Raw genomic sequence first — 14,348 nt, 5'->3', positions numbered from 1 at the left:
CCGTGTTTCGGTGGGCGGAGCGGGTCTTGGATCGAGAGTCTGAAGACTGGTCTCTGGTGGATCAGGAGGTTGCGAAGATTGAGATGGCGGCCTCATTCCTCTCAGATGCTCTATATGACTTGGTGCGGATATCGGCTAAGTCTATGGCTTTTGGCGTGGCCGCAAGGCGTGTGTTGTGGCTGCGCGCTTGGGCGGCGGATGCTGCGTCCAAAGCTAAGCTTACTAAATTTCCCTTTCGGGGGTCGTTTTTGTTTGGAGAGGACTTGGATAAGTTGATTCAGACTCTGTCGGACTCGAAAGTTCCCCGTCTGCCGGAGGACCGTGCCCGCCCGGCGTCTCGGGGGGGTGCGGCCCGGGGGCGTTTGCGGGATTTTCGCAAGTATCGCCCTGGGCGTGGGGCTGCTTCTTTCCAGTCTCCGGGATTTTCCCGGGGTCGGTTCTTCCAGCGCATGCAGCCCTTTCGGGGGGCCCGTCGGGGGGCAGGGAATCCCTCCGCCGGTTCCCCCGCTTCCCGTCCTGCACAATGACGCCTTGCCGGCGCCCCCTTTGGTTCCGGTGGGGGCTCGGCTGCGCGAATTTTTCCCCAAATGGGCCGAGATCACGTCCGATCAGTGGGTCCTGGAGGTGGTGCAGGACGGTTATGCCCTGGAGTTCGCCCGCTCTCTGCCGGATTTTTTCCTCGCTTCTCCGTGTCAGACTCCGGGGAAGACGCAGGCTTTTCGCCAGACCCTTCAGCGCTTGCTAGATCTCAGGGCAGTTGTTCCGGTGCCCCCTCCGGAGTGGGGCACGGGCAGGTACTCCATTTACTTTGTGGTGCCCAAAAAGGAGGGGACTTTTCGGCCCATCCTCGATTTAAAAGGGGTCAACAGGGCTCTCAAGATTCCCTCTTTCCGTATGGAAACTCTGCGGTCGGTCATTCTGGCGGTTCAGCCGGGGGAGTTTCTCACTTCTCTCGATCTGACGGAGGCCTACTTGCATGTTCCCATTCGGGCCTCTCATCAGCGTTTCCTGCGCTTTGCGATCTTGGGTCGGCACTTTCAGTTCTGTGCGCTTCCCTTTGGGCTGGCCACGGCTCCTCGGACGTTCACCAAGGTGATGGTGGTCGTCGCGGCAGCCTTGCGGTCGGAGGGCATCCTGGTACACCCCTACCTGGACGACTGGTTATTTCGGGCAAAGTCGTTGCAGGAAAGCTCCCGGGTTACTGCTCGGGTGGTGGAGTTTCTCCGGTCGCTGGGCTGGGTGGTCAACCTTTCCAAGAGTCGGTTGGTCCCGGCTCAGCGTCTGGAGTACCTAGGGGTGCTGTTCGACACCTCCTTGGGGAAGGTCTTCCTCCCAGAGGGCCGGGTGAGCAAATTGCAATCTCAGATTCGCCTGCTTTTGGCGTCCCGGTGTCCTCGGGCGCGAGATTTCCTCCAGGTCTTGGGGTCGATGGCGGCGTCCCTGGACGTGGTGAGGTGGGCGCGGGCCCACATGCGTCCTCTCCAGTATGCTCTGCTCCGGAGGTGGTCTCCCCAGAGGCACGGGATGGATGTTCCGGTTCCCCTGCGAGGCTTGGCGCGCTGCAGTCTGCGTTGGTGGCTCCAGACCCCTCACCTAGTTCAGGGGGTGGGTCTGGATCTCCCGCAGTGGACGGTGCTCCTGACGGATGCGAGTCTCCTGGGTTGGGGGGCTCAGTGTTTGGGTCACTCAGCTCAGGGCACCTGGTCCGCGGAGGAGGCCGCCTGGTCGATCAACGTGTTGGAGACCAGAGCGGTCCGTCTGGCGCTGTTGGCTTTCCACTCCCTGTTGCTGGGCAAGTCGGTCAGAGTGCTGTCGGACTATGCCACGGCGGTGGCTTATGTCAATCGTCAGGGGGGCACCAAGAGCACTCAGGTGGCGCAGGAGGCGGCTCTGCTCATGGTTTGGGCGGAGTCCCATCTGCTGGACCTCTCGGCCTCTCATATAGCCGGAGTAGAAAATGTTCAGGCAGACTTCCTCAGTCGTCACTTCCTAGATCCAGGAGAGTGGTGTCTCGGCGCCGAGGCGTTTTCAGTTGATAGTGCAGGCTTGGGGGCAGCCCCTGATGGACCTGATGGCCACGGGTGGCAACGCCAAAGTGTCCCGCTTCTTCAGTCGTCGCAGGGACGGTCTGGCCGAGGGTCTGGATGCTCTGGTCCAGCAGTGGCCAACGGAGGGGCTGTTGTATGTGTTCCCTCCTTGGCCGCTGGTGGGCAGAGTGCTTCTTCGCATTGTTCACCATCCGGGTTTGGTGGTGCTGGTGGTGCCGGATTGGCCTCGCCGTCCGTGGTATGCGGATCTGGTGAGGCACCTGGTAGCGGATCCTCTTCCTCTGCCTCTCTCGGACGACCTTCTGATGCAGGGTCCCATTCCCATGTTCGACCCGTCTCCCTTCTGTCTTACGGCGTGGCTCTTGAAAGGGGTCGCCTTAGCAAGAAGGGATATTCAGACAAGGTGATCTCTACACTGTTGGGGTCCCGGAGGTTTTCTACCTCTCGGGCTTATGTGCGGGTTTGGCGTCTCTTTGAGGAATGGTGTCGGGCGCGGGGAGTGACCTCTTTTCGCGCTTCTCTGCCTAACATTCTGGAGTTCTTGCAGGATGGCCTGGATAGAGGCCTGGCTTGGTCTTCTCTCCGGGTTCATCTTGCGGCCCTGTCGGCTTTTCGAGGGTTGGTGTCAGGTCAGCGTTTATCGGCTCTTCCTGATGTGATTCGGTTTTTGCGGGCGGCCAAGTTGCTTAGGCCTCCCCTACGGCCCTCGGTTCCCTCTTGGGATCTTAATCTGGTTCTCTCTGTTTTGGTGCGTCCGCCTTTCGAGCCCTTGGACGACTGTTCTTTGAAGGACCTTACTTTGAAGGCGGTCTTTTTGGTGGCCATTACTTCTGCTAGGCGTGTTTCTGAGCTGCAGGCTTTCTCTTGTAGGGCTCCCTTCTTGGAGTTTTCTAGGGAGCGGGTCGTCTTGCGGCCTGTTCCTTCCTTTCTGCCGAAGGTTGTTTCTCCTTTTCATGTCAACCAATCGGTGGTTCTCCCGGTCTTGTGTGGTCGGGAGGGCTTTTCTGAGCAACGGCAGCTGCGCAAGTTGGATGTCGGTCGGGTCCTTCGCTCTTATGGGCAGCGGACCCAGGAATTCCGGAAGTCCGATCATCTCTTTGTCCTCCTGGCGGGTCCTCGTCGGGGAGCTGGCGCTTCTAAGGCTACTATTGCGCGCTGGATCAAGGAGACGATTGCTTCCGCTTATCTTCTGAAACAGCAGCCTGTTCCGGAGTTTCTCAAGGCTCATTCCACTCGGGGTCAGGCGGCTTCTTGGGCTGAGTCGTCGCTCGTGCCTCCAGTGGATATTTGTAAGGCTGCGGTTTGGTCTTCCTTGCATTCCTTTGTTCGTCATTATCGGGTTGATGTGCAGGCGCGTCGGGACGCGGTGTTCGGTGAGCGTGTACTGGTATCGGCCCTTCGGGGGTCCCGCCCGTGAGAGGGACTGCTTTGGTACGTCCCATTCGTAAAGTTAACCTCTACTGGTCTGGAGAGTGCTAAAGAAGGAGAAATTAGGTTCTTACCTGCTAATTTACTTTCTTTTAGCTTCTCCAGACCAGTAGAGGTCCCCACCCTGTCTGTTGTTGTTGTTGTTGGGGCTGTTGCGCGGGCAGTTTTTGGTTTTTGCTGCGGGTTCTAGTATTTTTCTAGGGCCGGGGAGAATTGAAGAACAGCGGCTGTGGCTCGGCTGGCTTAGCTGGCGAGCTGTGGGGACATTCTTCCTTCGGGAATTTCTCCTCTGCATTTTCCAACAGCATTTTGGGTATGTTATTTGTTAATCCTTTCAGAGTATTGTTTTTTCTCTCTGTTGTTTTCCAGTTCTTGGTTCTGCTTGGCTATTCGGCAGACTGAGGGAAATAGAGAGGAGGGGCTAGGATATACTGTCCCAAAGTTTTGTTTTCAGTCTCCACCTGCTGGTCATGATTAGATATATACCCATTCGTAAAGTTAACCTCTACTGGTCTGGAGAAGCTAAAAGAAAGTAAATTAGCAGGTAAGAACCTAATTTCTCCTTATAGAATATGAGTCTTAGTCCCTCTTCTGTTAAACTGCGCTAGCAGTTTTTAGCGCAGAGAGCCGTGCTGCTCCCGACGCTCATGAGAACTCTATGAGCGTCGGGAGCAGCACAGGCCATTCAGCGTGGCTCCCCACGCTAGAAACTGTTAGCACAGTTTAATAGAAGAGGCCCTTACTGTGCATTAACGGAATTAGTACTCCTTGATGAATTCCTCCCAAGTATGTGTGTGTTCATTTACACCAGCTTGTGAGCAGAAGCAATGGATGAAATCTACATTCAAGGTACGTTCTCTGCCTTGCACACTAATATTTTATAAACACAAGTAGGTGCTTGCTCATGGTGCCATGCTATCAATTTCCCTCTATATCTTGGTTTGCTTTTTGTTCCTTCATAAAAGTTATTTCTAGTGTGCTTCAGAAATCAGAAAAGTACTGTTTAGTTTGCTCTGGCTGCCCATCTCCAAAGGACAGAAGATTATGAATTGTAGAGGGCTTTCCAATGCCCAAGACACTTTCTATAATAAACCCCTAAGTTTTACCGATTGTATTTACTGAAATTGAGCTTCTCCTAATCCTCACAGCTGCTGTCTTATCTGCAGTCCATCTGTACGCTGCTTAATGCCAAGTGTTTAAGGTGCCTTGGATTGGTCACCATATGTCCCCCCCCTTCCTTTTTTCAGACAGAAATTTTGGATGAGGATAAGCGTCTCATTAGCTCCGTGGATTATTACTTCATTCAAGAAGATGGAAGTAGATTTAAGGTAAACTTTATTTTAAATATTCTAGAGAAGAGTAGTGGTCCTGAGTCTATTTTAATTATCAGTAATGTATTACGCTGCATACGTCTAGCAGCGCCATGGAAATAAGTAGTAGCAGTTCTTGTTGAAGGTTTTGCTTGCCTTTGTCTGAAATATATCCTGTGTTACATTTCTTTTGAACAAAAGCTGTATTTATTCCTGATTTTAGCCTTCTTTTCAAAGGGGAAGAAAGCTCATGAGATCCTCATTGGAGTGGATCTTTCACCAGATAGCTTGTGTCTAGTGTCCTGTACACCTCAGATTTTTAGGGCATGTCAGATAGTCCAAGGGTCTGCTGACAGGGTTTTATTTTTTGAATTGTGTGTGTCTAAATGAGTTTTGTGCAGAACTAATGGAGCCTGCTTTACAGAATCTCCTTTTAGCATTAATTTTCCGTTGCATTTGTGTTTGGCAGAAATCACTTCATTTTGTGTGTTTTTTTGGGGGGGGGATTGCACGGGACAAGATCGGGATTCTCAGTTATCAAAGTTTTCTCCTATTCTGGATAGCCCTCTTTTTCCACCTGGTCAAAACTCTGGGATATTTAGGCCTACTGATTGCACTACTCATATTGAGTATCTAGCTCAGCTTCCCATTTAACTCTATGAGACAGAACAAGGGGCAGTTTGTCCCTTAGATAATATCACACTAAAGTTAATTTGAGTATTTTAAAAAAAATATCTTCACATAAATTTTCTATGAGAGTGTTTCTCTGTGTGACAACAGGTTTACTATATTTCAAAGTTAAGAAATTACAAAGACTAGGGGACACTCGAAGTTACAAGGAAATACTCTTAAAACCAATAGGAGGAAATTTTTTTTCACTCAGAGAAAAGTTAAGCTCTGGAACGTGTTGCCAGAGGATGTGGTAAGAGCGGATTGCGTAACTGGTTTTATCCCAGGACAAGCAGGCAGGTATTCTCACTAGTGGGTGATGTCATCCGACAGAGCCCCGATACGGACATCTTGCAAGCATGTCTTGCTTGAAGAAACTCAGAAGTTTCGAGATGCCCGCACCGCGCATGCGCCAGTGCCTTCCCGCCCGATGTACCGGGCGCGTCTCCTCAGTTCTTTTCTTTCCGCGGAGCTGAGAAGTTCTCTTCAATTCTGCGCTGACTGAAATTTCAGTATTTTGCCTTCTTTCCCCGCGTTTTATTGTTTTACTTACTTTCTTTGACTTTTATTTCTTTTAAAAAAAAAAAAAAAAAAGTTACAATTATTTCGTCCGGCGGTTCGGCCGGGCCGGCCTCGTGGCTGCGACCTAGCTCCTTCGACCTAGCAACGTCACTTTTCCGGCCTATGTCCCGGCCTATCACCGGTTTTAAAAAGTGCAGCAAGTGCCAGCGTGCGATTTCGTTGACGGACCCACACCGGCGCTGTCTTCAGTGTCTTGGTCCAGAACACGTTCCGAAATCGTGCCGGCCTTGTTCCACGCTCACAGCGCGCTCTTTTAAACGGCGCTGCTTACTTTGGGAGTCCATGTTTAAGATGGAGTCTTCTAAGGAGCCATCTGCTTCGACCTCGACAGATGTTTCACCGGTCTGTTCGAAGCCTGCATCTGCGACTCATGCATCGAGCATCGTGAAGCCAGCATCGTTCACACCAGCTTCTGCATCGAGTTCAGCATCGGTTCCTGCTCCCGTCTCCTCGGTTCAGGTACCGCCTTCCACTGTTCCTCCCGTGGTCATAAAAGTGCCCAAAGCTACCAAGCAGAAGCACTCGACCACGAAGGAACGCGATGATCGTGCAGGAGGACCCCCTTTCGGTGCGGATCCCTCCATATCGGCATCGCTTAAATCCCTGCTCGAAGCTCAATTTGTTGAGCTCATGCGGACGATGGGACCGAGGCTTATCGCTAATATTCAGGGCGATACTACGGTCCCGGTCCCGGAGAACGGTCCGCCCCCTCCTCCTCCTCCTCGTCGTTCGATTTCCCTGCTCGACGAGGGGGAGCGGCGGAGGGCGGCGGAACCCACTAGGCGGGCTTCCCTTTCTGACATGCCGCCTTTAGAGCCCATTACACCTCCACGTCACCAGGGTACTACATCGGCCCCTGATAATCGGAGTCCTGGGCATACTGCATCGCAGGAGGAGTTCTTTCGCACTCCATACCAGACTTGGGTGGCACTGCGTGAGTCGGCATCGTTGCCTCCCATGCGCTCCACTGCATCGAGTCCAATCCATTCCTTCGAGGCTTCAAGGGATCGATCGATGCATCGAAGATCACGTTCCCCATCCCGGCATCGGGAGGGGCATCGATCTCGACATTCTTCTAGACACTCCTCGCGTCATTCAGAGGTGTCTCCACAGAAGAAAATGCAGCGTATGGGATACTCATCCTCAGATTTATCCCAGCCAGAGGGACCGGAGTATGAAGAACCATCTACCTCATACTCTCCATGCCGCTCCCAGCTCTCCCTGGAACCGGAGGCTTCCACGTCTTCTAGTCCGTCTCGCCGGCCGGCCTTGGCGGACCAACTTTCCTTTTCATCCTTTCTCAGACAGATGGCGGATGACTTGGATGTGACCTTAGATACTGGGTCGAAGTACTCTAAGGAGTATCTGGACACCATGCATTTACCTCATCCTCCGGCGGAGACACTTCGGCTTCCCCTGCATAAGTTACTTGACCAGACTCTCATGCGGTGTTTGGAGACACCGTATTCCATACCTGCGGTACCTAGCAAGTTGGATGCTCGATACCGCATCGTGCACCACAAGGGGTTTGAGGGAGCTCAACTCTCTCATCAGTCCCTCCTAGTCGAGTCTTCCCTTAAACGTTCGCACCCCTCCCAAGTCTACGCTTCCGTGCCTCCTGGCAGGGAAGGGAGAACGATGGATAAGTTTGGTAGACGTATCTATCAAAATTCAATGATGGCGACTCGAGTGCTCAATTACAATTTTTTCTTCTCGTCCTATTTGGATTTTTTCTTGCCGGTACTCCGCAAGTTCACACCTTTCATCGATGCTGAGGCTCGGTTTGAGTTTGAGGAGGTGGTGGCGACCCTGTCCCAGTTGCGCCTCCAATTGATGCAATCCTCCTATGATGCTTTCGAGCTCTCGGCTCGTGCTGCGGCCTGCTCGGTCGCCATGCGTCGACTGGCTTGGCTTCGCACCATTGATATGGATCCGAATCTCCAAGACAGACTTGCAAATGTGCCTTGTGCGGGAGCGGATCTGTTCGATGAGTCTGTCGAGACTGTTACTAAAAAACTGTCAGACCACGAAAAATCTTTCCAGTCTATCATGAGGCCTAAGCCTAAACCACAACAGTCTCGTCCTTCTAGACCGCCTATAATCTACCAAAGGCGTTATCAACCGAGGCAGGCCCCTCCTGCGAGACAGCCTGCAAAGCGACAGCCGCCTCAGAAGACTCAGCAAAAGCCTCAGATGCCGGCTGCTCCCAAGGCTACTCAGCCTTTTTGACTCTCCTCCAGGGAGCATAACCGATCTCGTTCTGTCTACCCCATATTTTCCCATAGGGGGTCGCCTCCATCATTTTTGTCATCGATGGGAGTCGATCACCACGGACCTCTGGGTCCTCTCCATCGTAAGAGAGGGATACTCTCTTCATTTCCAACGGGTCCCCCCGGACCATCCTCCAAGAGAGTATCCTTCCAACTCCACACAGACCGCTCTTCTTCTCCAGGAAGCTCAGGCTTTGCTCCGGCTTCGGGCCGTCGAGCCGGTACCGGTGGATCAACAAAACCAGGGGTTTTACTCCCGGTACTTCCTGGTCCCGAAGAAGACGGGCGATCTGCGTCCCATTTTGGACCTTCGGGTCCTCAACAAGTTTTTGGTCAGGGAACGGTTTTGCATGCTGACCCTTGCCTCTCTTTATCCCCTAATCGAGCAGAACGATTGGTTATGCTCTCTGGATCTCAAGGAGGCCTACACTCACATCCCGATTCATCCGGCCTCCCGCAAGTTCCTCAGATTCCGGGTGGGACATCTGCATCTGCAGTATCGAGTGCTTCCCTTCGGCCTATCTTCGTCGCCCAGAGTCTTCACGAAGTGTCTGGTAGTGGTGGCCGCTGCACTCCGGAACATGGGTCTCCAGGTGTTCCCATACCTCGACGACTGGCTCATCAAGGCCCCGTCCGCTCCCAAGGTCATTTCGGCGACCTTGACTACCATTTGTTTTCTGCAGAGCTTGGGCTTCGAGATCAACTTTCCAAAGTCCCATCTTCAGCCCACCCAGTCTCTCCCCTTCATAGGGGCTGTCCTGGATACCATTCAACTTCGAGCATTCCTTCCTCCTCCACGCTTACATGCTCTCCTTCTACTCTGCCAGTCAGTGTCTTCTCGCCAATCCATCTCAGCGAGACACATGATGGTCCTTTTAGGCCACATGGCATCTACAGTTCATGTGACTCCTTTTGCCAGACTACATCTCAGGATCCCTCAATGGACTCTGGCATCTCAGTGGACTCAGGTGTCCGACCCGTTATCTCGTCACATTGTGGTCACTCCTGCTCTACGGCAGTCTCTTCTCTGGTGGATGACCTCTTCGAATCTATCCAGAGGTTTGCTGTTTCATTCTCCTCCCCATCAGAAAGTTCTAACGACCGATTCATCGAACTATGCATGGGGGGCCCATCTGGATGGTCTTCGCACTCAGGGGTTCTGGACCAGTGCGGAACGACTCCATCAAATCAATCTTCTGGAGCTCAGGGCCATCTTCAATGCTCTCCAAGCTTTTCAACATCTGCTTCACGACATGGTGGTCCTTATTCGCACAGACAATCAGGTCGCCATGTATTATGTCAACAAACAAGGGGGCACGGGCTCGGCCCCTCTTTGTCAGGAAGCTCTTCGAGTCTGGGATTGGGCGGTTCGCCACAACACCTTCCTCAGAGCAGTCTACATTCAGGGGAAGGACAACGTCTTGGCAGACAAATTGAGTCGTCTACTTCAACCTCACGAATGGACGCTCCACTCCGACCCCCTTCATCAGATCTTTGCTCAGTGGGGGACACCTCAGATAGACCTCTTTGCAGCCCCCCACAACTTCAAGCTGCCTCAATTTTGCTCCAGGATCTACACTCCTCATCGCCTAGAGGCAGATGCTTTTCTGCTGGATTGGAGCAAACGTTTCCTATATGCGTTTCCTCCTTTTCCTCTCATTCAAAAGACTCTAGTCAAATTGAGATTAGACCATGCCACCATGATTCTGATTGCTCCTCGGTGGCCCAGACAACCTTGGTTCTCCCTTCTACTTCAACTCAGCAGCAGGGAGCCAGTACTTCTTCCAGTGTTTCCTTCACTACTCACTCAACATCAAGGTTCACTACTTCATCCCAATCTGCAGTCCCTCCACCTGACAGCTTGGTTCCTTTCAACATAACTCCTCACCAGTTCTCTCAAGCAGTGAGGGAGGTCTTGGAGGCTTCCAGGAAGCCTGCTACTCGACAATGCTATTCCCAAAAATGGACTAGATTCTCTTCCTGGTGTATTTCCAATGCCACGGAACCTCAGCGAGCTTCCCTATCTTCTGTATTGGATTATCTTCTACACCTGTCCCAGTCTGGCCTCAAGTCTACCTCTATACGAGTCCACCTGAGTGCTATTGCGGCGTTCCATCAGCCTCTACAAGGGAAACCTTTGTCTGCTCATCCTGTGGTTTCCAAATTTATGAAAGGACTTTTTCATGTCAACCCTCCTCTCAAACCTCCTCCTGTGGTTTGGGATCTCAATGTTGTCCTGTCTCATCTTATGAAGCCTCCGTTTGAACCTCTCAACACGGCTCCACTCAAGTATCTCACCTGGAAGGTGGTTTTTCTAGTGGCCCTCACGTCAGCTCGTCGGGTCAGTGAGCTTCAGGCCCTAGTGGCGGATCCACCGTTCACCGTATTCCATCATGACAAGGTGGTTCTCCGTACTCATCCAAAATTCTTACCTAAAGTGGTCTCTGAATTTCACATCAACCAATCCATCGTGCTTCCGGTGTTCTTTCCAAAGCCTCATTCTCATCCTGGGGAATCTGCTTTGCACACTCTGGACTGTAAACGTGCTCTAGCTTTCTACTTGGATCGCACAAAGCCACACAGAACTGCTCCTCAACTTTTCGTCTCCTTTGATCCAAACAAGTTGGGACGACCGGTATCGAAGCGCACCATCTCCAACTGGATGGCGGCTTGTATCTCTTCCTGCTATGCCCAGGCTGGATTATCCCTTCCCTGTAAGGTCACAGCCCATAAGGTCAGAGCAATGGCAGCCTCTGTAGCCTTCCTCAGATCGACACCGATTGAGGAGATTTGTAAGGCTGCCACTTGGTCCTCGGTTCATACATTCACCTCTCATTATTGTCTGGATACTTTCTCCAGACGGGATGGACAGTTTGGCCAAACAGTGTTACAAAATTTGTTCTCTTAAGTTGCCAACTCTCCCACCATCCCATTGGGGTTAGCTTGGAGGTCACCCACTAGTGAGAATACCTGCCTGCTTGTCCTGGGATAAAGCAATGTTACTTACCGTAACAGTTGTTATCCAGGGACAGCAGGCAGCTATTCTCACGTCCCACCCACCTCCCCTGGGTTGGCTTCTCAGGCTAGCTACCTGAACTGAGGAGACGCGCCCGGTACATCGGGCGGGAAGGCACTGGCGCATGCGCGGTGCGGGCATCTCGAAACTTCTGAGTTTCTTCAAGCAAGACATGCTTGCAAGATGTCCGTATCGGGGCTCTGTCGGATGACATCACCCACTAGTGAGAATAGCTGCCTGCTGTCCCTGGATAACAACTGTTACGGTAAGTAACATTGCTTTTTAGAAAGGTTTGGACAAGTTCCTGGAGGAAAAGGCCATAGTCTGTTATTGAGAAAAACATTGGAGAAGCCACTACTTGCCCTGGATCGGTAGCATGGAATGTTGCTACTCTTTGAGGTTCCGGAATCTTGCTATTCTTTGAGATTCTGCCTGGACTCTTGACACTCTTTGAAGTTCTAGAATCTTTTGTTACTCTTTGGGATTCTGGAATGTTGCTACTCTTTGGGTTTTGGCCAGGTACTAGGGACCTGGATTGGCCACCGTGAGAACGGGCTACTGGGCTTGATGGACTGTTGGTCTGACCCAGTAAGGCTAGTTTTATGTTCTTACTAGTGTTTAAGCCAGTTACATTAACGGGTGCTAGTAAAGCCTCATTCCCTCACATGTCCCCTATTTTCAGCCCTAGCTCCAAACCCATTTTTACGCCCCTCCCTCCCACCACGGTCCAACAGCACCTCTTCCCTGCTCCCCCGGTTCCTCTTCCCTGCTTCCCCAGTGAGCAGCACCTCTTCCCTGCTCCCCCGGTCCCTCTTCCCTGCTCCACCGGTCAGCAGCACCTCTTCCCTGGTCAGCAGCATCTCTTTCCTGCTCCCCCAGTTCCTCTTCCCTACTTCCCTGGTCAGCAGCACCTCTTCCCTGCTCCCCCAGTTCCTCTTCCCTGCTCCACCGGTCAGCAGCACCTCTTCCCTGGTCAGCAGCATCTCTTTCCTGCTCCCCCAGTTCCTCTTCCCTACTTCCCTGGTCAGCAGCACATTTTCCCTGCTCCCCCGGTCCTGCTCCCCTGGTCAGCAGCAACTCTTCCCTGCTCCCCCGGTTCCTAAATATTCTTACTCTGTATTATACAGTATATGCCGCCTCGCCCTTCCCGCGGTCCCGACAAATCTCTCGCCTGTAGTAGTGGCCGCAGCACTCTACACACGCTGCTTCGCAGCCTTCAACTGCCCTGATATGCTCTGCCGCGTCTCTGATGATGTCATCAGGGACGTGGTGGAGCAAATCAGGGCAGTAGAAGGCCGCGAAGCAGTGTGTGTAGAGTGCTGTGGCTGCTGCTACAGGCGAGAGGTTTGTCAGGACCGCGTGAAGGGGGGGCGGCAAGGGAGTAAGGGTAGAGGCCAGACCGCGTGAAGGGGTTCGTGTGCGCTGGGGGGGATGGGGGCGACTACGACGATCTGCCTTACACGGAAACCGACTCTTCCTGGCAGCCGCACCGCGGGCCTTAAACCGACAGCCGAGGGCGTCCTGGAGTCCTTTGTAGCGGATGGGGAGTGTGATGGGGCATGGGGCGAGCGAGCGCCTCTCCACCCCCCCCCCAACAACCAACTTCAGATTTCAGTTTGTCCGTCTTCCACTGTGCCGAGCGAGCCCTTTTCGGCGTCTGCCCTCTTCCGAATCCTGGGCTTGCGCTCCTTTCCATAAGTGCCGGTCCCTCACTCTGCGCCATCTAGCACATGCGCACTCGTGCCACCACAGCGCGACAGATCAGGGAACATGCGGCGCGAGTGCGCATGCGCGCTTACCATTTTATTATATATGATGAGCTGTAAATAAGCAAAACGACCACTTGGCAAGTGATAATCACAAGCCAGCTCTTCAAAAGGTATCAAGTTGGCATTGTCAGAACATTTTCCTCAGGTAAGTAACTGTATCAGGCGCATTGCTTAAAGATCCCAGAGCTTTGATCAGGTGGGAAAAGAGGGGCTATCCAGAATAGGAGAAAACTTGGGATAACTGATAGTCTCGAGCTTGTCCCATGCAATCTCAAACCAAAAAGGTATCGTGAGTAGTGACAGGTGGTCCTTGCAAGCTTCTGGGCCGAGGAGGCCACCACAACAAAGAGACCAAGTTCATAGGGCCAACTCCTGTTGATATGATGGTTTTTAAAATTGTGCATGAAGGGGCAGATTCTACAGTATATAGAAGTTAGATGCCATTGATTCGTGCTCGAGTCCTAGCGACTTGATGAGGTGTCAGGTCAAAAGCGCGCCGGGACAAAGGCGCACCCAGACAATTGAGCGCAGCGCGTGCCGCCGCACCACTCTAAATTACAGTTTTTAGCGCTCTGCCGGGGGGGCGTGGGAATAGACATTGCGCCGCGTTGTGGGGGGTGTGGGGGGTTGTAACCCCCCACATTTTACTGAAAACTTCCCTTTTTCCCTGTTTTTAGGGAAAAAGTTCAGTTTACAGTAAAATGTGGAGGGTTACAACCCCCCAAACTCCCCATAACGCCGGCGCGATGCCTATTAAGTAAACTGGGGGGGTTCCCCAACAAAACCCCCCGTCGGAGCCCCTAAAAACTGTAATTTAGAGGGGCGCGGCAGCGCACGCTGCGCTCAATTGTCGGCGCGCGCTTTTGTCTTTCGCGCCGTTGTCTATGAACCCTTGATGAATTATAGATCTAAAAAGAAATCAGTTTGGTGTTAGTCTGGTAAAGTCCTCCAGCATCATCTCTGTGGTTGTTTTCAACGTCTCCAGTATATAGGTTGCCTAAAAAATCAGCACCGACTAGCATGGCGCTAGGCGAAGTTCTATAAAATCTAGGTGCGGTGTATAGCAGTGGTTCCCAGCCCCGTCCTGGAGGACCGCCAGGCCCGTCGGGTTTTCAGGCTAGCCCTAATGAATATGCATGAAAGAGATTTGCATATAATGGAAGTGACAGGCATGCAAATCTGCTCCATGCATATTCATTAGGGCTAGCCTGAAAACCCGATTGGCCTGGCGGTCCTCCAGGACAGGGTTGGGAACC

General features: G+C 52.5%; 1 protein-coding gene across 1 annotated transcript in view; it reads left to right on the top strand.

Annotated features, from left to right (window-relative positions):
* POLE (DNA polymerase epsilon, catalytic subunit) overlaps positions 1–14,348 on the top strand; it is a 236,966-nt gene that overhangs the window by 28,555 nt on the left and 194,063 nt on the right. The window contains exon 3 of the mRNA XM_033955915.1: positions 4,724–4,804. Within this exon, the coding sequence (XP_033811806.1) occupies positions 4,724–4,804 (81 nt within the window). The remainder of the gene's footprint in view (positions 1–4,723; positions 4,805–14,348) is intronic.

The sequence above is a fragment of the Geotrypetes seraphini genome, chromosome 8, assembly GCF_902459505.1.
Source record: "Geotrypetes seraphini chromosome 8, aGeoSer1.1, whole genome shotgun sequence".
NCBI lineage: Eukaryota > Metazoa > Chordata > Amphibia > Gymnophiona > Dermophiidae > Geotrypetes > Geotrypetes seraphini.
Note: the sequence above shows the minus strand (reverse complement) of the source record. Positions and strands in the feature narration are given on the sequence as shown.